Here is a 23,755-nt window from a genome sequence, read left to right as displayed (position 1 = left end):
CTTACTCCACCAAATCCCAGAGGAATTACAGATTTAGATGTATGAAGGAAATCATAAACAAATTTAGAAGAACATATACGCAACCATTTTCCTGATCTTAGTATGGGAATCTTTTTAAACATAGAAACAACATAAGCAATCAGAAAGGGAAATTAGTAGTTCGGACCATAGAAACATTTTAGATTTTTACATGGCAAAAAACATTACATATGTTAAAAGACAGATATCTAAATTGTAGCATGTCACTAAAAAATATGGTAGCCAAAGGTTTTCTATCATTTAGACATAGAATACTTAAAAATTAATTTTAAAAATCCACTGGATTTGGTAGTAAGTATGTAGTGGGTGAACTTTGCTAAAATTTCAATGAAATGGGTAAGTGGAGGCAAAAGTTAATGAATTGAAAAATGAAAAGGAGTTAGAATCTAGAGATAGTGATTACAGACTTCTTTTGACAAATTCAGACATAGGGAAATAGATGGTGGATAAAGATAGATGGAGCATTGGATTTAGGGGATGAGTTTTTGTTTATTTGCTTGTTTTTAAAAAGGGGAGAGTTTATATTTCTATAACTGCATCTATATAAAATCTCTCTCATATACATACTTACATACATATTACAATATGAAATTGTATCCACATATAGGGTATGAGGAAGAGGCCATTAGATAGGTTAAATATACAAATATAATACAGAACAGAATGAATAAATTGATGAAGTGAATTGTCTTGGCACTATACACTGAGAGACTATGAATATTTGTTGAGAATATGGTAGATTTGGAACATAGCTCTACTTTTGATCAACTGATTTCCAAGGGGTTTTTAAACCACTGTGAAAAAATTTTAGTGAAGAGCTTGTCTATACAACATTCTGAATAATTTAAAACTAAGCATCCTTAACTGAATAATTTCATAGGGAAAAATAAGAAAAATTACCCTAATAGAAATCCCCATTCCCAGGGAAATTTCATAATGAAGTGGGAAAAAAAAGCACCTGCACATGCCTCCATGAGGCATGGACCCACAGACAATCTTAAACAAACTCTCTTCAAATTCTTCAAAGCCTGAAATATAAAAATAGTCATATTTAGATAAACTCACAGTGGCTGACGAGAAAATTATTTAAGCAAATATTGAGATATATAGTCTTTTTTGAGTAGGAAGCTTTTACTAAACTAGATTTCATTTGGCCACATTGTCCCACCGGACTTGAAACTCTCACACAGCTCATTTTATATGTCATCACAGATTGGGTTACAAACAATTTCACATTTTATAAAGTATTATTGCATTTTAATTATTTAAAAATACCCATTTCTTTGTGATTAAATAGCTATATCTACCTTCCTTAGTTTTTCTAATAAATGGTATTATAGTATCCTATAAGTTTTTCCCATCAGTTAATTTTTTAGAGATGAACTGTTTAATTTAATAATTATAAATAGAAAGTACCAACATGCTAAAAAAAATCACTTAAAAACTGTATAATTAATTTAAAAAGGGAGAACTTTTCAATTTTCTCATTGATTCAAATTTTCTACTGGAAAATATAATAAATTATCACTGACTATAATTATTTATGCTCTTGAGATATTTCCATTAAACCCATACATTTGCTACATTTATTTGAATAGCTATTATATTCAAGAATAGTCATTTTCTTAAAACTCAAGTAGAATTATGATCCCTGGATCATAATATTTTAAGAAATATTTTAAAAGGTTAAATTTTACAATAATGCAAAGATGATCAGGAATGTTCTTCTCTGGAGAAAAAATCATGAAAAAAATTATTGAAATTCTTAATATTCCTAGAAGACAAAGAAAAGCCTTTATAGGCTGACCTTATCCTTTGTTAACTAAAAAATTAAGAGTTCTCCATGGAAGAGCCTCCCAAATAATACAAGTGCTGCATAAGGAACATTTATCTCTATGCAAGTAATTAAAGATGATCTCTAATGAAGGCTCGACAGCACAGTGAGTCATATTATGACTAGAAATAGAAATTAAGGTAAGAATATTTCTGCAAAGCCTTTGTTCTTTATCTTAGTTTTGCTTACAGACTCCACTTGGAAGAGCCGTCACAAAATTTTTGCCTCTTTTGCTTTTCCATCAGCCTCCAATATTTGAAATAACTTCATTCACGTGATAATTGGAAATCTACCTGTGGATCGAGTCCAAGCCCAGCTCGTATTAGGATAATGGTAAGGGCAGTGTTTCTTAAAATTGAAGACCATGAGGTATGAACTTGGACATGGTCACTGATGAATGGAACATTCCTAATAATAAAACCAGCCAGTAACATCCCTTAGAAGGAAGAAAATAAAGATATCTGATTCAGTTCATTTTTCCAAGAGAGAAAACAAACATTTAATTTCCACTCTTTCAACACACTATGTCTCTTGTTGCTTTGGTGAAGGGCAGGTTATATACAAGTAGAGGGCATAGCATAAATAAAAGAATAGACATAAGAAAAAACATATCCCAGTGGGGTACAACATATAACTTAGTGTTGCTAGAACATAAGGGGCAAGGATGGGAGCGGGGAGAATGAGCTGGAGGGGCCAGATCATGGAAAGCTCCCCATTCCCTTTGGCAGATTAAGGCACCGTGGGAAGGTTTGAGGCAGCAAGTGAAATAATGAGTCTTGCATTTTCTATGTGAGGGTCTTAGTGAATTAGACAGGGATAAAATTGGAGACAGAGACCAGTTAGAAGACTCTGCCATAGTCCATGCAAAAGTTGGAAACAAACAGCCTAATTTACAGCAAAAGCAGAAGTTTTGGAGAGGAGGGAAAAGATTCAATGAATACTTATAAGGTGCTGCAAGAATATTATGAACCTAGAAGGAGTGTTAGAGATAAGTAGAGATTATCTCCACTGACAGTATACTGAATGTTTACGTGTTGAATATGGTAAGTCCTCATTTAACATCATCAGCAGGTTCTTGGAAACTACAACTTTTAAGCAAAATGGTGTATAACAAAACAAATTTTTCCATAGCTTTATTGATATCAACAAGAGTTAAGTTCCTACAGCATATTTATGAGCACGAAAACATCACCAGACTTCCAAATAAAGTCCCAAACACTGATACTATTACCTATAGAAATAAATATGAGCTATACATACATTTAAGAAGACTAATAAAAGTAAGTAAGGTAATTATTTACCCAATTTTTGGTGAATCGATGAATGACAGCGGTCATAGTGGTGGTGGTTTAAATAAAGGCATAAATGTTTGCAAAGTGAAAATTGTCAGGAGCCCCTTTTCCCACCATGCAGTTCAAAAACAATCACAAAATGGCAGGCTCACTGAGTGCTTTCCAACCTCATTGTTCATTGTTGTATATCTGTATGTTTATCGTATTCTTTACAAATTTTTATTTTCCAATAACTTGTATTCATTCATTCATTCATTCATTTTCCAACCCGGTTATTCTAGTTCAGGGCTGCGGGTTACTGAAGCCTATCCTGGCAGTTCAGGGTGCAAAGTGGGAACCCACCCTGGGCAGGATGCCATTCTACCACAGGGCACACTCACACACACACACGCACACACACACACACACACACACGCACACACACACTCAGACGGGGACCATTTAGACATGCCAGCTCACCTAATGTGCACATCTTTGGGATGTAAGAGGAAACCCACGCAGACATGGGGAGAATGGACAAACTCCACACAGATAGTGGCCCTCACCACTATTAGGGTTTTTTTCTCATTAACATTATAAGGAAACAACCTTGAATGAAACAACATTATTTGAGGACCTGGTATACTTAGAAGATAAGAGATACCTCTGATAGAAATTCTTCCATTAATTTTCCCCTGTCCAGCTAGATAGTTATCGAACAATGGTGATGAAGCAATAGGTATAATACCAGTGAGGCAGATGATGCATACATGGATATACATAGTGGAGATGCCCAAACAGCTTCCTCGAAAACCACAGAACCTTTTAGTGCCCTAGTCACTATAATATTTGAATCTGGTAATTGTATTCAAGGTTAGGTTGTCTACAGAAAAATTCAGTCTTTTCTAAATTTTTCTTTTTCTATAATACATTTAAAATTAAGTAAAAAATTCCATTAAGTGATAAAGCAATAAGAATCATACAGTAAGTATATTAAAATTATTTTAAAAATAGATTTTTGAAAAAACTTGTGTGTGTGTATATATAGAGAGGGAGAGAATAAATACATCTATAAAGGAGCTATATATACACACAACATATATATACATATATACAGTAAATACATATAAAAAGAAGCAATATAGATCATATTACATTGAAATATTTCTGAATTATATATAGTCCAAATAGAAAATGTTCAAAAATTACATATAACCAATAATAATGAAAGGAGAGCTAATTATATACTTACCAAGAAGAGGTGGAAGCGGAGGCACAGAAGGTATTCTAATGAGTTGCAAAAGTTTCCCCCCAATAAAAGCACTATAAAAAATAATTAACACTCCAAATAAATTTCCACCAGGGAGAACTTCAGAGCCTGAGAATGACCACATTATACACCATATCATAAAGAGTATAACTCCTGAAATATAAAAAAAGCATACATCTATATATCTATATAGACAGATGTATACAAGCAAAAGATGAATTTTATTTTATCTAATATATTAATAGCCAGTTCTGTATAATGATACATGGTTCAGGATAATATTGCTTACTAGTATGATGGAAGGGATATCTGCTTAATATATATTCCAAAGATCCTGTCAATTTATGGGATATGTTTTAAACAAAGTATGTTTATTTTAAAAAATATTTTAAAACCATGTGAATATATGTGAATTATTTAAAGTGCTGAACATTTCTTATAATATTTGACATTTTAAAAAATGTCATGGCAATATGATGAGATTAACTTTATTTTATATTTTAAAATAGTCTTTTCATCAGGAATAAGAGGATGATTGGCTATGATAAGAATTCTCAACTTTATTGAGGATTACAGTGGCAGGGTGCCAATTCTTTTAACAGGAACAGACTAAATATTTGAATTGAAAGGATAACTGAGTTGATATTTGGTATAAATGTATTAGAGGCAGTAAGGGCTGGAAAAAAAATGAACCTGGCCTTTGTGGGAATGAGTGTAAAGTACCTTAGGTTATGTGTAAGAAGTAGAGGTGGACAGAGAGAGTAAGTTAGTAGACATCTTGTTTCTGGTAACTGTATACTAAGACCCTACTCAAGGGGAATCCATAGGCTTCTGTAAAGGACAGATAGCTACATGATAAATTTCCATGGGTCAATTAAATGGCTACCTTCATTTACCATGAATCATAATTTCTAATGCTTTTCATGTTCTTTAAACAGCTTAAGTGTATTTTTTAGCTATGACCCCTTTTTGACTCACTGAAGACAGAAAATTAGAACTAAGTTTCTTGCCTGCTCCCCCCTGCATTATTGCCACCCTGCAAAACTAGAAGACTTGAAGGGCTGAACACTTACTAAAAGAATGGACCAGAAAATATTCTACTGACAAAATTGAGAAGACAAGGCAGTTTGTCTTATCTGGTCTCTGGGTGGCACAATCTCTTTTGAGAATTCACATATAAAACAGGCCTCATCTAATTTATGTTTAGGGCTCAAATTTACATGATTTGCATGGGTTGGGAATCTCAAAGTCCTAAACCTAGCATTAAAAATCTTCCTGCATAGAGCTATCCCTATGGCACTTAGTAGATGCTAATTCAAGTCATCGCTAATAGACACCCCTGATTCTAGACTGCATAAAGCCTCAAAGGTAAAATCCCAGTGAATTTAACTTAAAATAAAATAAGTAATCCCCCTTGGGCAAAATTTAATAGATATAACCAAGAATGAGATTAGATACCTAAAACTTCAGCTAATAAAATCACTATATAGACACCATAAAATATGTATTTTCCAAGACTAAATACAAATTTAAAAAATTGAGACCTAAAAAAAAAATCACTTCAATATTTTGTAAAAGAATTAAATAGAACATCTAGAAGGCAACTAAAAAAATTGCTGAAATTAAAAAATCACTAAGAACCTTAAATGGCAGGCTAGACACAGCTGAAGAGAGAAACAAGACAAACTGGTAGATATGAGAAAATTACTTGGAGTGTAGCATAAAAAGAAAAATTAGATGAAAAATGAGAGATTTAGATTACGGAAAAGGCATAAAATAGACCTAATAGTTCTGGAACAGAATTGAAAGAGTGAAGAGATAATATATGAGAAGATAATTGGCTTTAAAATTTATAGAATTGATTAAAACTATAATCAAGTCTGTATTGATTTAAACACAGGAAGTCAAGTGAGTTCTAATCAGGATTAAATAAAAATTAAGATTCTTAGATAAAATGCTGAGGAACTACAGACTACCAAACACAAAATAAGATCTTAAAGAGTCCAGAGAGAGAATGATAGATTAGCTATAAAGCAATAAACATCAGAGCAGATTCTCAATTTTCAACAGCAACAATAGAAGCAGAAGATAATGAAATAAAGTCTTCAAAGTATGGAGATAAAATATTTAATGTTGAATTCTGTAGCCAGTTAAACTGTCATTCAAGTAAAGGATAAATTGAAGATACTGTCAAACAAAGACATCTAAGAACATATGCCATTTTTACTGAGGAAATATTATCCCAAACAACCACATCAGGACCAGGAAAACTGACCAAAAGTAGTTATCAAATTTAGAAGCATTTATTCTTGGAAGAAGTGTTAGGGTTTTGGGTAGGATCAGTGAGAGTCTGAGGCCCTTCTGGCTGGGGTTTCTCCCATTCCCCAAGGTCAGTTGGGAAAAACCAGCAGCCTTCTTTTCAAGGACAGCGGGTAGATTTAATATGGAGTGGAGGGAGAAAACTCATGGTTTTGCTGGTTAAATGTGGCAGATTGGTTTGGAAATAGGCAGGGAAATCTTGCAGTTTTGCTAGTCTGAGGTTGCAGTCTCAGTTGGGGTAAGTGGCAGACCAGACAAAAATTTAAATGGGAGACCCTGGAAAAAAGAGAGTCATAGAAAGTTTGAAATAAATTCTCCACATCTATGGCTGATTGGGAAAGTATGCAAATGCAGAAAAGACTTAAGAGAGCATGGCAAAAAGTAAAAAGGAAGTGAGTCTTGAGTATTAGTTGCAACTTTGAATGCATTCGCCAATCCACACACAAAATCACTTGGCAGAGAGTGGAAGCCTTACCAGCTTGAACATAATGTCTCCCCCAAATCACTGGGTGACTACTAAGCTATGCAACAGACACAAGGGAAACCTTTTTAGATGTGCTAAAGTAACAACAACAAAACCTTATAAAAGATATCATCTGCTGAAAACCATAGGGCAGAAAGATTCTACAGTTTAAGTATAGGCAAATTACCAAAACAATGATAACAACAACAAAAAACTCAAAAAATAAAACCAAATCCAGAATTGCTATAATGTGTAGTTAAAATGTTTAGTTTTCAACCAAAAATTACTAGATATGTAAGGAAACAGGAAAATATGCCTCACACTCTGGAAAAAAAAAGTAGTCAATAGAAACTGACAAAATCCCGAAATTACATTTAGAGACAAGGTTTTCAAAATATGTACTATAAATATGTTAAAATAATTAAAGAAAAAATATGACAGCAATGTGCCATTCTCTATTAAGAGAATATAAATAAGTAGATAGAATATATTTAAAAATAGAAATCTGGCTGGGCACTGTCACTCAGGCCTAGAATCCTAGCACTCTGGGAGGCCAAGGTGGGAGGATTGCTTGCGGTCAGGAGTTCGAAACCAGCCTGAGCAAGAGAGAGACCACGTCTCTACTAAAAATAGAAAAAATGAAAAAATGGGCATGGTGGTACACATCTGTAGTCCCAGCTACTCAGGAGGCTGAAGCAGGAGGATCACTTGAGCCCAGGGAGATTGACTGAGGTTTCAGTGAGCTATGATGATGCTACTGCACCCTGGCCAGGGTGACAGAGCAAGACTCTGCCTCAAAATAAATAAATAAATAAAAATCTGGGATTGAAAGTTTAAAAATCACTAGGGAGGTTCAATACCATGTTTGAGCATGTGAAAGAAAGTACCAGTGAACTTGTAGATGGATTAATGAAGTTAATCAACCTGAATAACAACAACAAAAAAAAAAATGAAGAAAAATGAACAGATCCTCAGAAACTTATGAGATACCATTAAGAGTACTAACATATGCATAAGGAGGAGAAGACAGAAATAAAGGGGCTAAGTAAAAAAAATGTGAAAATATAATGTCTGAAAACGTCCAAAATTTAATGAAAAACATTAACCTACAGATATAAGAAGGTCAACAAATCCCGGGTAAGATAAACACAAAGAAATCCACACCTAGAGACAACATTGTCAAATTGCTGAAAACCAAAGCTAATGGGGAAATCATGGAAGTAGCAAGAGATGAATTATCCCATACAGGAGAAGAATAACATAACCAACAGCAGCATTCTCATCAGAAGAAAAATGGAGGCCAGGAGGCAGTGAAGTGACATTTCAGAAGTCCAGGGAAAAACCTGTCAATCAAGAATTCTATATTTAGTAAAACTGTTCTTCAAAAATGAAACTGAAAGACATTTCCAGATAAATAAAAAGAAAGAAAATTTATTCTTGCTAAAGAGACACTAAAGAAAATGCTTTAAGACAAAAGGAAATGACACCAGATGGTAACTTGAACCAGTAAGAAGGAATAAAGGGCACTGAAATGGTAAATAAATGTGTAACTATTAAACATTGTATACATATATATTTTCTCATTTTATCTCAATTTTAAAAAGCATAAGATTATTATGGGCAATAACTATAACATAATACTGTTGAGTTTATAGCATACAGAAGTATATTGGCTCAAAGTTACTATTAATGCTGGAATTAAATCAAAATTAAATCAATATTAAACTGAAGTAGACTGTGAAAAGTTGAAGACGAATATTATAACCCCCAGAGAAACCACTAAAACAAAAACCTCAAAATATAGCTAAAATCAACAGAGAAATTGAAATAGTATACCAAAAATATTTGGTTAACACAAAAGAAGCAGTAAAGAACAGAAAAACAAAAAGACGTGACATACATATAAAACAAATAACAAAATTTTAGATGTAAGTCCAATCATATCAATGATTATGTTAAGTGTGATTGGACTAAAATCAAAAGTCAAAGATTGCCATACTGGATTAAAAAAAGAAGGCAAGATCTAACTATATGGTATTTACAAGAAACACACTTTAGATAAAACAAACAGGTTGAATGTAAAAAGATGAAAAAGATATCATGCAAATGGTTATCACGGGTCAAAGAAGAAAACACGAGGATAATTATACATATCTTAAAGTGAATAAAAATGAAAATACAACATACTATTATTAATGAGATGTAATTAAAACAGTATGTGGAGGGAAATGTATAGCTGTACAAACATATTAGAAAGAAAAAAAATCCAAAATTGACAATCAAAATTTCCACCTTAAGAAGCTAGAAAAAGATTAGTAAACCAAACCAAAAGTAAGTAGGATGTAAGAAATAAAAAAGACTAGAGTGGAAAACAATTAAATACAAAAGAGGAAAACATTAGAGAAATCAGTGAAACCCAAAATTTCTTATTTGAGAAGGTCAAGAAAATGAATAAATCTTTAGGTCTATTGACCAAGAAAAAAGAGAGACAACACAAATTACCAAAATCAGAAATGAAAGAGAAAACATCACCATAGACTCTACCCTTAAAAGATGCTAAGGAAATATTGCAACAACTTTAAGGCAAAAAATTAGACAACTTAGATAAAATAAAAAAAATTCCTGGAAAGACACAAGTTACCAAACTGACCTCAAGAAGAAAGGGAAAAATCCAAATAATACCAAGTAATAAAAAATTACATCAGCAATCAAAAATCTTCCCATACCAGAAAAACATACTTCACTGGTGAATTCTACCAAACTTTTAAGGAGAGAATAATACCAATGTTACATAAATTTTTTCAGCAAATAGAGGAGGGGGAAACTATTAATAATATCAAAACTGGACAAAGACATTAGAAGAAAATAAAACTACATACCAATATCCCTTGTAAACCTAGACTAAAAATTCTTAACCAAATATTAGCAAATTGAATTGAGGAACATATAAAAAGGTTATACAACATAATCAAATAAGGTTTATTCCAGAAATGTAAGATTGATTTAACATCCCCAAATCAAACAATGTAATAAACTATATTAATAGAATAAAGGACAAAACCATATGATCATCTCAATAGATGCAGAAAAGCATTTGACAGAATCCAACACCCATATACAAAAAAAACTCTCACCAACCCATACTTAGAAAAGACCTTCCTCAAATGATAAAGGACATTTACCAAAAGCCTAGAGCAAACATACTTAATGGTAAAAAACTGAACATGTTACCCTCTAGATTAGAAGAAATGCAAAGATGTCTGTTTTTACCACTTCTATTCAACATTGCACACCAGAGGCCTTCATCTGTGCAAAAAGGCAAATTTTAAAAAGTAGAAAAGAGAGAAGTACAACTCTTTTTATTAATATCCTTGTATATAGAAAATTATAAGGAATACATACATATCAACACACACCCACATGCACACACACACACACACCCACACACACCCTTCTCCCAAACTTACCAGAGCTAACAGGGGGGTTTTAGTAAGGTTGCAGAGTATATGATCAATATACAAAATTAGTCATATATATACTAGCAATAAACAATACAAAAATGTATTTAAGAAAACAATTCCATTCACAGTAGCATCAAAAAATAATTATTTTAGTCTGTTTTGTGTTGTTGTAACAGAATACCTGAGAGTGGGTAATTGATAAAGGGATTTATTTAGCTCATAGTTCTGCAGGGTGGGAAGTTCAAGAAGCATGATGCTGGCATCTACTCGGTTTCTGGTGAGGGCTTTGGTACAGCGTCACAACATGGCAGAAGGTCAAAGGGAGTGTGCCAAGTGGCCAAACATGAGCTGCAACCTTGCTTTATAACAGTCCACTATCACGGTAACTAATACATTCCTCCAGGAACCAACCTAGTTTCATGAGAGAAAGAACTCACTACTGCGATCAGCACCAAGCTGTCCACTAGGGTGGAGCCCCCAAGTCCCCAATGCCTCCCATTAGGCTCCACCTCTTAACATTCCAACATGAGTTCTGGCAGAAAGACCCAAATAATAGCATTCCACGCCTGTCCCCTAAAACTCATGTCCTTCTCACATTGTAAAATACAATCATTTCATCTCAATAGTCCAAAAAGTCTTAACTTGTTCCAGCACCAATTCGAAAGTCAAAGTCTAAAGTCTCATCTGAAATTCAAGGCAGGTTCCTTCTAGCTATGAGCCTGTAAAATAAAAAATAAGTTATTTACTTCCAAGATACAATGGTAGAACAAGCATATGTCAGAAATTCCATTCCAAAAGGGAGAAATAGGCAAAAGGAAGAAAGGGGTGACAGACCCCAAGCAAGTCTAAAACTCAGCAGGGCAGACATTAAATCCTAAAGCTCTGCAATAATCATCCACTCCATGTGCTCCACTGTCTTGGCACAGTGTGGGGGGGTGGGGGTTGTGCCCCTAAAGCCTCAGCCCACCCTGCCCGTATGGCTTTGATGGGTGTAGCATACATGGCTGCTTTCACAAGTTGGAGTCAAATGCCTACGGATTTTCCAGGCTGATCTTGCATGCCGCCAATGGCTCTACAGTTCTTTTGTCCTGGTGGTGGTCCTTCTCCTATGGATCCACTAGGCATTGCCCTGGGGGATTTTCTGTGGCAGCTTCAATCCCATATTTCTGCTCAGCATTGCCTTAGCAAAGGTTCTCTGTAGTGGTTTTGCCACTGCAACAAGTCTCTACCTGGGCTCCCAGGCTTTTCAACACATCCTGTGAAATGTAGGTGGAAGCCACTATAGCTCCACCATTCTTGTATTCTACACACCTGCAAAATTAGTACTACATGGATGTGGATGCCATGAAGGCTTATAGCTTGCACCCTCTGGAGTGGTGGCGTGAGCTGCACCTGGGGCTGCTTGATCCATGGCTGGGTGCCACCAAGGTTTACAGCTTGTACCTTCTTAGAGCAGCAGCCCTAGCCTACCTGGGGCCAGTCGCACCATGACTGGGGCTCTCATTTAGTGCTATGCTTGAGTTTGGGGGGCAGGATCCTAAGGCAGCTCAGGACAGAGATGTCTGGGGCCCATCCCCAGAAACCATTCTGTCCTCCTTGGCCTCTGGTCCTGTAATGGGAGGGGCAAACTCATATTTCTGAAATGCCTTCAGGGCCTTTAAAAAAATTGTCTTGACAATTAGCAACTGGCTCTTTTCCATCAGTGCTAATAGCTTTAGTAACCAGTTGCTCCACTTTAGGAACCCTTGGATTCCTCTCCTGAAAATGTTCTTTCATTCTCTACCACGTGGTGAGGCTGTGAATTTTCCAAATTTTTATGCTATGCTTCCCTGTGCTCTAGCATTTCACTGAATAGAGTTAAAAGTAACCACAGAGATCCTTCTATATCTTGCTTAGCAATTTCTTCTGCCAGATACCCTAGGTCATCACTCTTAAGTTTGGTATTCTACAAAGCCTTAGGGTATAGACATAATGCAGCCAAGTTCTTTGCTATGGTGTAACAAGGATGGCCTTTCTCCAGTTCCCAATACCTTGGTTCCTCATTTTCATCTGAGATCTCATCAGCATGGCCTGCACTGTCCATATTTCTATCAGCACTCTGGTAATGACCACTTAACCAATCTCTAAGGAGTTCTGAACTTTTGTCTTCTTCTGAGCCCTCACCAGAATCACCATTAATGCTCTGTTCATGCCAATATAGTCTTTTTCTAGCCCAGTCCTCTAAACTCTTCCACCCTTTGCCTATTACCCAGTTCCCAAACTGCTCCCACCTTTTTGGGTATATGTATAGTAACACTCCACTCTTGGTACCAATTTTCTGTCTTAGTCCATTTTGTGTTGCTATAACAGAATACCTGAGACTGAATAATTTACTAAAAAAGAGTTGTATTTATATGACAGTTCTACAGGCTGGGAAGTTCAAGAAGCATCTGCTCTGTTTAGCTTCTGGTGAGGGTTTTAGTGTTGCCTCATAACATGGCGGAAGGTCAAAGGGGAAGCAGGCATGTGCCAAGAGACCAAATATGAGGCCTGACCTTGCTTTATAACAACTCACTCTCATGATAACTAATCCATTCCCAAGGGAATTAATCTAGTCTCAAGAGAGCGAGAACTCATTTACTACTGTGAGAATGGCACCAAGCCGCTCACAAGGGAGGAGTTTCCAAGACCCCAACACTTCCCATCAGGCACTATCTTCAAGGGTCCCAAATGAGTTTTGGTGGGGACATACATACCATAGCAATAATAAAATTATTAGGAATAAATTTAATGAACAAAGTATAAGACTTGTACACTGAAAACTGCAAAATATTACTCAGATAAGTTAAATACCTAAGTAAATGGAGAGATACATCATGTTCATGGATTGTAAGACTCAATACTCTTGGATGTCAATTGGGCTATAAACTAACTACAATCCATATCAAAAGCCTCACAAGATTATTGGAGAAATTGACAAGCTGATTCTAAAATTATATAGAAATACAAAAATACCTATAATAGCCAAAACAATGTTGGCACACAAAAATGAAGTTAGAGTACTTATACTACCTTATTTCAAAACTCAGTATAAAGCTACAGTAGTCAAGATAGTGTGGAATCAGCATTAAGAGAAATAAATGGATCAGTGGAACTGAATAGAGGTGTTCAGAGTTCAAGCCACATATTTATGGTCAATTGATTTTCATCAAAGATGCTAAGACAATTCAATAAGAAAAAGAAAGTCTTTTCAACAAATGATCCTGGAACAATTGGATACCCATATACAAAAAACCGAACCTAGACCCTTATCTCAAATCATACATAAAAATTAACCCAAAATGGGTCATAGACTGAATTGTATGTGCTAAAACTATAAAACTCCAAGGGGAGAAAAACAGGAGAAAGTATTTATGACCTTGGGCTATAAACAAAGATTTCTTAGATATGACACCAAAAACATGATCCATAAAAGAAAAACTGATAAATTGGATTTCATCAACATTAAAATCTTTGCTTTTTAAAGATTTAACAAAGAAATGAAAAGACAAGCTATAGACTGGGAGAAAGTATTGCAAAATATATACCCGATAAAGGTCTTATATCTGGAATACATAAAGAACTTCTATAACTCAATAATAAAAAACAAAGAACTGGGCAAAAGGTTTGAATAGATACTTCACCAAACAAGGTATATAAATAAATACAAATAAGCAGATGAAATGCACATTAAAATCAAAATGAGATAATTACACACATACTAGAATGGCTAAAATAACAAAACTACCCATACCAAGTATTGATGGGTATATAAACAAACCAGAATCTGCACACATTACGGCTAGGAACATAGCATGATACAGTAACTTTGGAAAATAATTTGGCAGTATTGTTCAAAATTTAGCTGGTCATGGTGATGCATGTCTGCAAAGCCAGCTACCTGGGAGATGGAAGTGGGAGGACTGCTTGAGTCCGGGAGTTTGAGTCCAGCCTGGGCACCATAGCAAGACATTTTCTCTAACAAAAAAGAAAAATTTAAACATTCCCAAACAGTCCAATCCCATTAATTCCATTCCCAAAGAAAGTAAAAATATGTCTACACAAATGCTGATAGAAGCATTATTTATAATAACCCAAAACTGGAAACAATGCAAATGTCTATCAAGTGGTGAATGAATAAACAAAATGTGGAGCATATACATAAAATGGATTACTACTCAGAAATATAATAAAAAGGAACATACTGCAGTTACATTCAACAGCTTGTTTAAACCCCAAAAACATGCTGCTAAGTGAAAGCCAGGCATATAAAACTATATATTGTGTGACTTAACCTATATAGCTTTCTATGGAAGGCAAAACTATAAAGAAAGCAGGTCATTTGTTACCTGGGACTTGGGGCAAAGGGTGGAAGTGAAGATTGAATGTAAATAAGCATAAGGACACTTTTTGGAATGATGTAAGTAGTATTCAAAAATTGGATTTTTGAAATTGTTGCACAACTATAAATTCACCAAAACTTATGACAATGTGCCTATAAAATAAGTAAAATTTATATTCTGTACATTAAACCTCACAAAACTGTTAAAAATAAGTTGGAGCAAAAGTACTGGAAAACAATAAATTTAAGAAAAAATGAGGGTGATCTAAATTAATGTACTCTTCAAGAGGAGAGTAGAGATTTTAATTAATTTTAGACTTTGTTAATTCAAAGACATATATTAAATTTCAAGTGTAATAACTAATGAAATAGAAATAGAATGAATAACTTTTAAACAAATAGAGGGGAAAATCCCTGATTGATACAATATAATGCATTGGGGAAAACAAGCAAAAAAATAATGTGGTAAACAAAAAGCACAAGAAAGATACATATGGTAGAAAGATATATAAATTTATCAATTATCACAAATTTAAATGGCCTAAATTAATTAAAGATAGTTGAAGATTGGATAAAAAATAAAATCTAGGTATATAACCTGTAATAGCTAATAACATGAGCACACAAAAATCTGAAAATATGAGAATGGTAAATGATAAACTAAATATGAACCAATATATGGCTGATATAGCTATTTTGATATCAAAAATAGAATTTAAGACAAAAACATTCTGAAGGATAAAAGAGGTCATTATATAAAGACATGCACCTAACAATTCAACCCTAAAATATCTGAAGCACAAATTGACAGAATTACAAAGAAAAATTGCTAAATCCTCAAACTTCAAGAAAACTTAAAACAAACCTCTGAGTTAATGATAATCAAAATTTAGTAAGGCTATATAAGATTTGAAAAACTCTATTAACAAAAGCTTAATTTAAAAGAAATATGTAGACTTCCTCATCCTCAAGTTAGAGAATATATATATGTATATACATATATTGAAGCCTGCAGACAAGATTAAGAAAAATGGAACATATACAAATCAAATCGCAATAAATAAAATAATCACAACATACAGCTTATAGTCTGTAACCCAAATGCAATTTAGGAATCAATAGAGACAAAATAAATTTCATTTATTTTCAAACTAAAAACACACTTTAAAATATTTTTTAAGTCAAAGAAGAAATCAAAACAAAAAATCAAAATATTTGGGAATGAAAATAGTACATAACAAAACTTGTGGATAGAGCTCAGCCAATACTAAAAGGGCAATTTATAGTTTTGAATGTTTATGTTGGAATATAGGAAGGACTGAGGATTAATTAGGTAAGTGTCTACTTTAGGAAGTTTAGAAAGAGAACAACAGAGGGAACAAATAAAATAAATGAAAGGAAAGGCTAAAAGTAGAAATAGATGTTAATAAAATATAGAACAAAGAAACAGCAGGCAAGATTTGCAAAACCAAATGCTGATTCTTTGAAAAGAATAATAAAATAGACAAGCTTCTGGTAACATTGATCAATTAAAAAGAGAAGGCATAAATAATCAGTATTAGGAATAAAAAATGAGATGTAACATCAGATATGAGTGAAAAAATCATAAAGTGAATATTGTAAATGACTTTATTCCAACAGCCTAAAAACATAGATGAAATGGAAAACTTCCTAAATTAAAATGACTTCTAAGCACTTAAGAAATGGGACACCTGAATATTCCTATATTTATTTTTAAAAATTCAATCAGTAAATATCTTCTCAATTAAACACCCTATCAGTATAACACAGTTAAACGTGGAAGTCTATCAAACATTCAAAGAACCTACAAATAAGCTATGTGATATACAAATAATTCCAGAGAATGGATAAAAAGAGAACACATAAATTCATTTTGTGAGACTAGCATACCTGTGATATAAAAACTTAGGTCATTATAATCCAAGAAAATTGGATGCCAAACTAAGCTTAGATACCAAACTCTAAAATAAAATAACAATAAGGAAAATCCAGTAATGTACTCTAAAAACGATTTTATGACCAAGCTGGGTATCTCAGGAATGGAAATAGACATTTATCAGGTTTCGCATTTTACCCAAGCAGCTTTTACATAGTCATCCCATGTTTGGAGAATTTCTAACATTATTAATTTCACTATCCCAAGGTAGAAGTCAGGAACTCAGTTTTCCAACTTCCCCTATAGTGAGGGCATAGATATATGACCTGCAATCTGCTATTGATACTTATGAGTGTAAAATTTTCATTAATTTCTGCTTTTGTCTTTATAGTTTGTACCTCTAGGAAAAGAAGGAGGGGAATAAGTTTGGAAAAGAGTACACAAGAGGCTTTGACTATATTTATAATGATTATATCTTAATAGAAAACAAAAGACAGGTCTGAAATAAATAAGGCAAAGTGTAGAGATTTGGTAAAGGCTGTATATGGATATACATATTTTTATTATATTATGCTATTTTTTATACTTAAATATTTCACTAAAAATGAGAGCATATAATGCTTTAAAACTTCTGCGCAAACCAAGAAATTCACTGAGATAGTTTGCTCCTGGTATTTCTCAGGGGAGAGGCAAGATGGTGGATGAGAAACACCTCCACTCAGAGTATCTGTGTAAGAAGGAAAGATTTTAGATGAAAGTGAAAAAAATAAACAGGCAGACAAACATCAATCAGATGAGGGTTGGAAAGAAAGGTGCCTGAACCTACAGGAGACTCCATGGGAAGAGGTTACAGAGCAGAACTGGAAAGAGAAAGGCATCAGCATGGTCTAAGCCCCAAGAGACTAGGAGACCAGTGACAGAGGTAGGTGAAGCGGTTAAAATTCCCCCCCTCCCCAGCATCTTGAACTGCTGATGCGCTCCCGAGCTGCTGGAGAGACCTGCTGACACCAGCGCAGAGACTGTTGCCACTAGTGAGTGGAGAGCCTCTTATGGATAGGGCAGTGGGCTCCCAGCACCCTAGGGGCGCCTCCTGCCCCACAGACCTGAACCGATTGGCAGGCACCATATTGCTTTATTCTCCCCTTCCCCTCCCCTACCTGTGGCTGCTGAGAGAGAAATTTAGCCATCACCTAGAGGCATCCACAAGGAATGGGACCTTTCCTTTTGGGGCCAAGCAGAAGACTGAGGGGTACTCGGACTGTGAGCTCCCTACCCATTGGACCTCCCTGGTGCTACTTGCCTGGTGACTCCAGCATATCGGGGCAATCTCTGAGGCATAGAGACATTGATTCAGCTTGGGCACCCCGTGGGTGACTTGGGACCAGCATCTTTTCCCTGGCATGGTCAAGGATTGATCCAGCGGACAGGCCTGCAGGCCAGATCCCATACACCCAGGTCTCGATCGCATTGCTGGGGGCACAGAAGGGATGTTTGTGAACTAGTCTACTGAGGTGTGTGTGCCTTCAGGGGCAGATCAGAGTGGGTCCTAGCTGCAGCATACTTGAGGGGCACCCCTCCTCCCATGGGAGGGCTGGGATCCCAGCTCATGCTGTAATCCTGGGCAGGGAACCTCCTGGCTTACATCACAGTCAGGGGGAGCTCAGCTGGCTTGAGCTGAGCTGCTGGCAAAGGTCTGGGAAAAACTGCAGAATAGGGGAAAGTGGAAAGGAGCGAGGCCTGCTCCAAACTGCCAGACTGTGGGTCTCAGAAGGTCCCACCTCCACACACATACTTTCTGGTTGAGTGGGGTCACTTCAGCCCCTCCCTGGCAACTTTTCCCCGAGGCAGGAAACAGACCTTTGACCCCTGCTAAAAGCATTTCTGGAGCTTGAGGGCAGGCTCACCCAACCCAGCCCCACCCAACCTCACTCCCCCACCAACCCCTGCTGAGGTACAGAATAAGGAGACACTTGGAAGTCCCAGGTCCCGACCCACCACATAAGGCACTAGAGTGCCTCTCCAGAGGAATGAGAGCTGGTGACAGGACCCAAAAACAACATTGCAGCTTGCTCCTCCTGGCAAGTGCCACCTACTGACAGGGAGGTCAATTTTTCCTGCATTTACTGACTCATCAAACAGGGTGTGGTTGAATCTCACCCACAAGCACTACTGGACGTGTCATTAAGCAATAGCACTATTAGACATCTACCCAAAAGAGCACAAAACATTCTACGATAAAGACATCTGCACCCGAATGTTTATGGCAGCACAATTCACTATTGCAAGAATGTGGAAACAACCCAAGTGCCCGTCAATCCATGAGTGGATTATTAAAATTTGGTATATGTTTACAATGGAATATTACTCAATCATAAGAAACGACAGTGATCTAGCACCTCTTATACTTTCCTGGATTAAACTTAAGCCCATTATAAAAAGTGGGGCACCAAAAGAGCAGAAGAACGGGATCCATTTGTACTCACCATCAAATTGGTACTAACTGATCAACACTAGGTTGATCACATGGCAGAAATACTCTCTAGGGATTAGGGGAATGGGGGGGAAATCTACAACTAAAGGACATGGGGAGCACTAAAGGGAGGGAAGGGCATGCCTTTAACCCGCATTTGGGTGAGGGAAAGACATAAAGTGTAACTATAATGTTTGTACCCTCACAAAACCCTGGAATAATAATAAAAAAAAATTCAAAGGTAGGAAGCAACAGCTGCTCCAGATGTGAAGGAATCAGCGAAAGAACTCTGGAAGTATGAAGAATCAAACTGAAAGAACACCCTCAAAGGGGACCATCAGCATTCTAGCAATGGATACCATCCAAATTCAGAACACTGAAATGACAGAAGAAGAATTTTGAACATGAATTGTAAGGAAATTCAATGACATGCAAGAGAAAATAGATAACCAACACAAAGAAACCCCCCCACCCTCCCACACACAAAATTGAGGACATGAAAGAAAAATTCACTAAAAAATTTAAATATTAAAGAAAAATCAGACAGAATATCTGGAAATGAAAAATTTATTCAAGGAATTACAAAACACAGTGGAAAGCCTCAAGAACAGGGTAGATCAAACAGAAGAAAGAATCTCAGTGACTGAAGATAACTTTCAATCAAACAAGTCAGTCACAGAGATAGAGCAGAGAAATAAGAGAAAAGACCAAAGCCTACAAGAAATGTGGGATTACATAAAGAGGCCTAACATGAGAATCATAGGCATCTCTGAGGGTGAAGAAGAAAATACTCAAGGGTTGGATAAAATATTTGAGGATATAATGGAGGAAAATTTCCCTGGCCTTGCTTGAAATCTAGATATCCAGATACAAGAAGCCCAAAGGACTCCTGGGAGATTCATTGCAAACAAGACACCAGAACACATAGTCATCGGACTGGCCAAAATAAGTATGAAAGAGGCCCTCCTAAGAGCTGTAAGGTGAAAGAAGCAGGTAGCCTACAAAGGAAAACCCATCAGACTAACTGTAGAATTCTCAACTGAGACCTTACAAGCCAGAAGAGACTGGGGCCCCATTCTCAGTCTTCTCAAACAGAATAATGTCCAGCCTAGAATCTTGTATCCTGAAAAACTAAGTTTCTTATGTGAAGGAGAAATAAAGACATTCTCAGATAAGGAAAGACTGAGGGAATTCATCAAGACAAGACCTGCCCTGCAGGAAGTACTCAGAACAGTGTTACACACAAATCTGCACAATAAACACTCACTGTTGTAAAACAATCCAAAAGCTAAAGGTCAAAGGCCAGATACCAAAATGGCTGAAGAGAGAAAACAAAGCAACAAAGTTCAACTCAACAGGATGAACATAAATCTGCCCACTTATCAATTCTGTCAATAAATGTGAATGGCTTGAACTGCCTACTAAAGAGACATAGGCTGGCTGAATGGATAAATATACACAAGCCAAGTATCTTCTGTCTTCAGGAAACACATCTAACCCACAAGGATACATTCAGACACAAGGGGAAGGGATGGAAAATGATATTTCAAGAAATGGAAGCCAAAAGAAAGCTGGCATGGCAGTTCTGATTTCAGATAACTTAGTCTTTAGATCAACACAAGTAATGAAAGACAAAGATGGTCCCTATATAATGATGAAGGGTACAATTCAACAAGAAGATTTAACAATTCTAAATATTTATGCACCAAACTCAGGAGGACCCAGATTCATAAAGCAAATCCTACTTGATCTAAACAAAATAGTAAACGGCACCATTGTCATAGCTGAGGACTTCAACATCCTTCTGACAGCACGGGACAGATCCTTCAAAGAGAAAATAAAAAAACAAAGAAATAATGGACTGAAACAGAACTCTAGAACAAATGGGCCTGACTGATATCTACAGAACATTCTACCCAAAAACCATTGAATATACATTCTTCTTATCAGCTCATGGGACATTTGATAAGATTGACCATATTGTAGGCCACAAAACTTATCTCAACAAATTTAAAAAAATAGAATGTTTCTTTATTAAATACAAGAGGTTTGTAATATATATGACAATGAAAAGGAGCAGAAAATCACAAGAAATCCCTTTTGCAGGATTGGTAAGCCACATAATTATGTGTGTGACACAAAATACCTAAATGTTCATTGTATTTAGGACCAATAAGACCAAATGGCTTCTTTCTTTCCAGATTTGGCTCTTATTTTGCCATTGGGATTCTGGATTATCCAAGTTAAAATTCTCACCTGTTGTCTTGCATTTTGAAGTTGGAAAACCCAGCTGGTTATTCCCGTCCCCAATCTAGCAGCCCCTGTGAGAAGTCAGGCACCCAGCTGGGAGCACAGTTCTATTTTCTATTTAAAAAAATAGAAATTATACCATGCATCTTCTTAGACCACAGTGGAATACAATTAGAAATCAACTCCAACAAAAACTCTCATCTCCACACAAAGTCCTGGAAACTAAACAATCTTCTACTGAATGACTGTGGGTCTCAGAAGGAAATTAAGGAGGAAATTAAGATGGAAATCAAAAGGTTCATTGAACTAAATGAGTAATGAGACACAAAAGCTGTGGGACATAGCTAAAGCAGTCCTGAGAGGAAAATTTATAGCCATAAATGCCTACATCCAAAATACAGAAAGATCACAAATCAAAAATATAATGAATCGTCTCAAAGAACTGGAAAAGAATGAGCAAACCAACCCCAAACCCAGCAGAAGAAAAGAAATAACAAAGGTTACTCATGAAAGTGCAGCCTAATTCCTGAGAAATGAAATAAAGAGGGAGCATGGTACAGGAATGATCTAGGAGAGAAGCCAACAGATTTTTTTCAGTAAAGGGCAAGACCATAAATATTTTTTGGCATTGTGAACCATACAGTCTGTTACAACTACCCAAGTTTGCCAGTGTAGCACAATAGAACTTTGCAAAATAGATGGTGGGCTCGATTTGGTCCAAGGGTTGTATTTTCCTAACTCCTATTCTATACCTGGATATAAGTAAAGAGGAGGCTGATTTAGGCAGAAAATTACTGTGAGGACCCTATGAAGATTCCTCGGTTTCTATTCTTCCTAACATCTTTCTTCTAGCAAGGTTATAAAGTTTCCCTCTGCCCCATATACTTTTCCTATAGTTAGTCATATTTACTTGAATAAATAAGCACCTCCTTTAATATTAATCTATTTTCTATCTTGTCCAACACCAAGCTGAGAACAGGTAAACTAAATGAATGAGAGCTCTGATTAAGTGCAAAAGATGAGGTAAAGTAAGAGAAGGAAATAAGAACAAAATCGAGCTAGTTCAAGATGGCACACATGACTTAATGAAAACAAAATTATATGAATACAAAAGAATAAATATATCATCATGAAGAGAACGGGGGAGACTAGAGAGTGGTTATCACACCATTATAGAAGGTGAAAGCAGATAGAAATAGGCTGAAGGATGGAACAAGCTAGAAAAGTTACAGCCTTGAATATATGAGTTAGCTACAAAAGAAGTCTATCTGACAATGGAAATTCGAAGAATCTCTGTGCTTAGAGATAGTATACGGCTAAAGGCAGCAGTGACAAAAGAGGCCAAAAAGAGGGAAATTAATCAAGAGATTATAAATGATACAAAACCACCACTCAGCAATTCCATTCCTCTCTCCATTCATGTGCTTATAAATTTCTAGAATTTATACTTTAAATTGAATGAATTATATGGGGGTGACCTAAAGTTTCCAGAATGATTGCTGGACTTCTAAAGTGGAAACATCTCATTCTGGTGTGTTGAAAGCCTACACTCTCATAGGCAGATCTGTATTTGTTCTCCACAAAACGAAGCCTGTCAGTCAGCAAAGCTCTGTCCTATCCTGTCCAAGGCAAAAGACTTTCTCAGAGAAGGGCCCTGACGAGTAAATAGTTCTATCCTCAGAATAGGAGAGTATATCTACACAAGGTATTGAGACCTTTCTTCATAAGTATCAGACAACCATGTATCACCAGCACACAACAAGAACCAGCATCGTGAAAGAGATAGGTCCAGTAAAACAAAGTGAAAAGCTGCCTCAGAAGAAATGGAGTTCAGGGACCAGAATAAAGTTAAGCAAATTATATTCTTGGAGAACTCAGAACATACATACATAATTCAGAACATACATAAAATGAGAATAGAATATCACAGGAAAGGAAAAATTAGAGAACAAGAAAAGTTCTTGTTCTTGGAGATAAAGTATGATTGCTGAAATGAAAAACTAAAAAAATAAAAGATTTGAATCTGGACTCTGTAGAACGCCACCCAGCTCTGGACTGCCTAATTTCTTATTTTTTAAAATAAATTTTTATGTAATGTATCATAGAACTTATTAAGTCCCA

The 23,755-nt window shown here is 35.7% G+C and overlaps 1 protein-coding gene across 1 annotated transcript in view; it reads right to left on the bottom strand.

Annotated features, from left to right (window-relative positions):
• The window catches only part of LOC105819183 (sodium/hydrogen exchanger 9B1-like), a 94,618-nt gene that overhangs the window by 25,925 nt on the left and 44,938 nt on the right, over window positions 1-23,755 (bottom strand). Inside the window, exons 4-6 of the mRNA XM_012655371.1 lie at window positions 4,397-4,567; window positions 2,167-2,309; window positions 940-1,067 (exon numbers count right to left, since the gene is read on the bottom strand). Of these exons, the coding sequence (XP_012510825.1) occupies window positions 940-1,067; window positions 2,167-2,309; window positions 4,397-4,567 (442 nt within the window). The remainder of the gene's footprint in view (window positions 1-939; window positions 1,068-2,166; window positions 2,310-4,396; window positions 4,568-23,755) is intronic.

The sequence above is a fragment of the Propithecus coquereli genome, unplaced genomic scaffold (assembly GCF_000956105.1).
Source record: "Propithecus coquereli isolate 6110/MARCELLA unplaced genomic scaffold, Pcoq_1.0 Scaffold475, whole genome shotgun sequence".
Classification (NCBI taxonomy): domain Eukaryota; kingdom Metazoa; phylum Chordata; class Mammalia; order Primates; family Indriidae; genus Propithecus; species Propithecus coquereli.
This window is presented reverse-complemented; position numbering and strand designations above follow the sequence as displayed.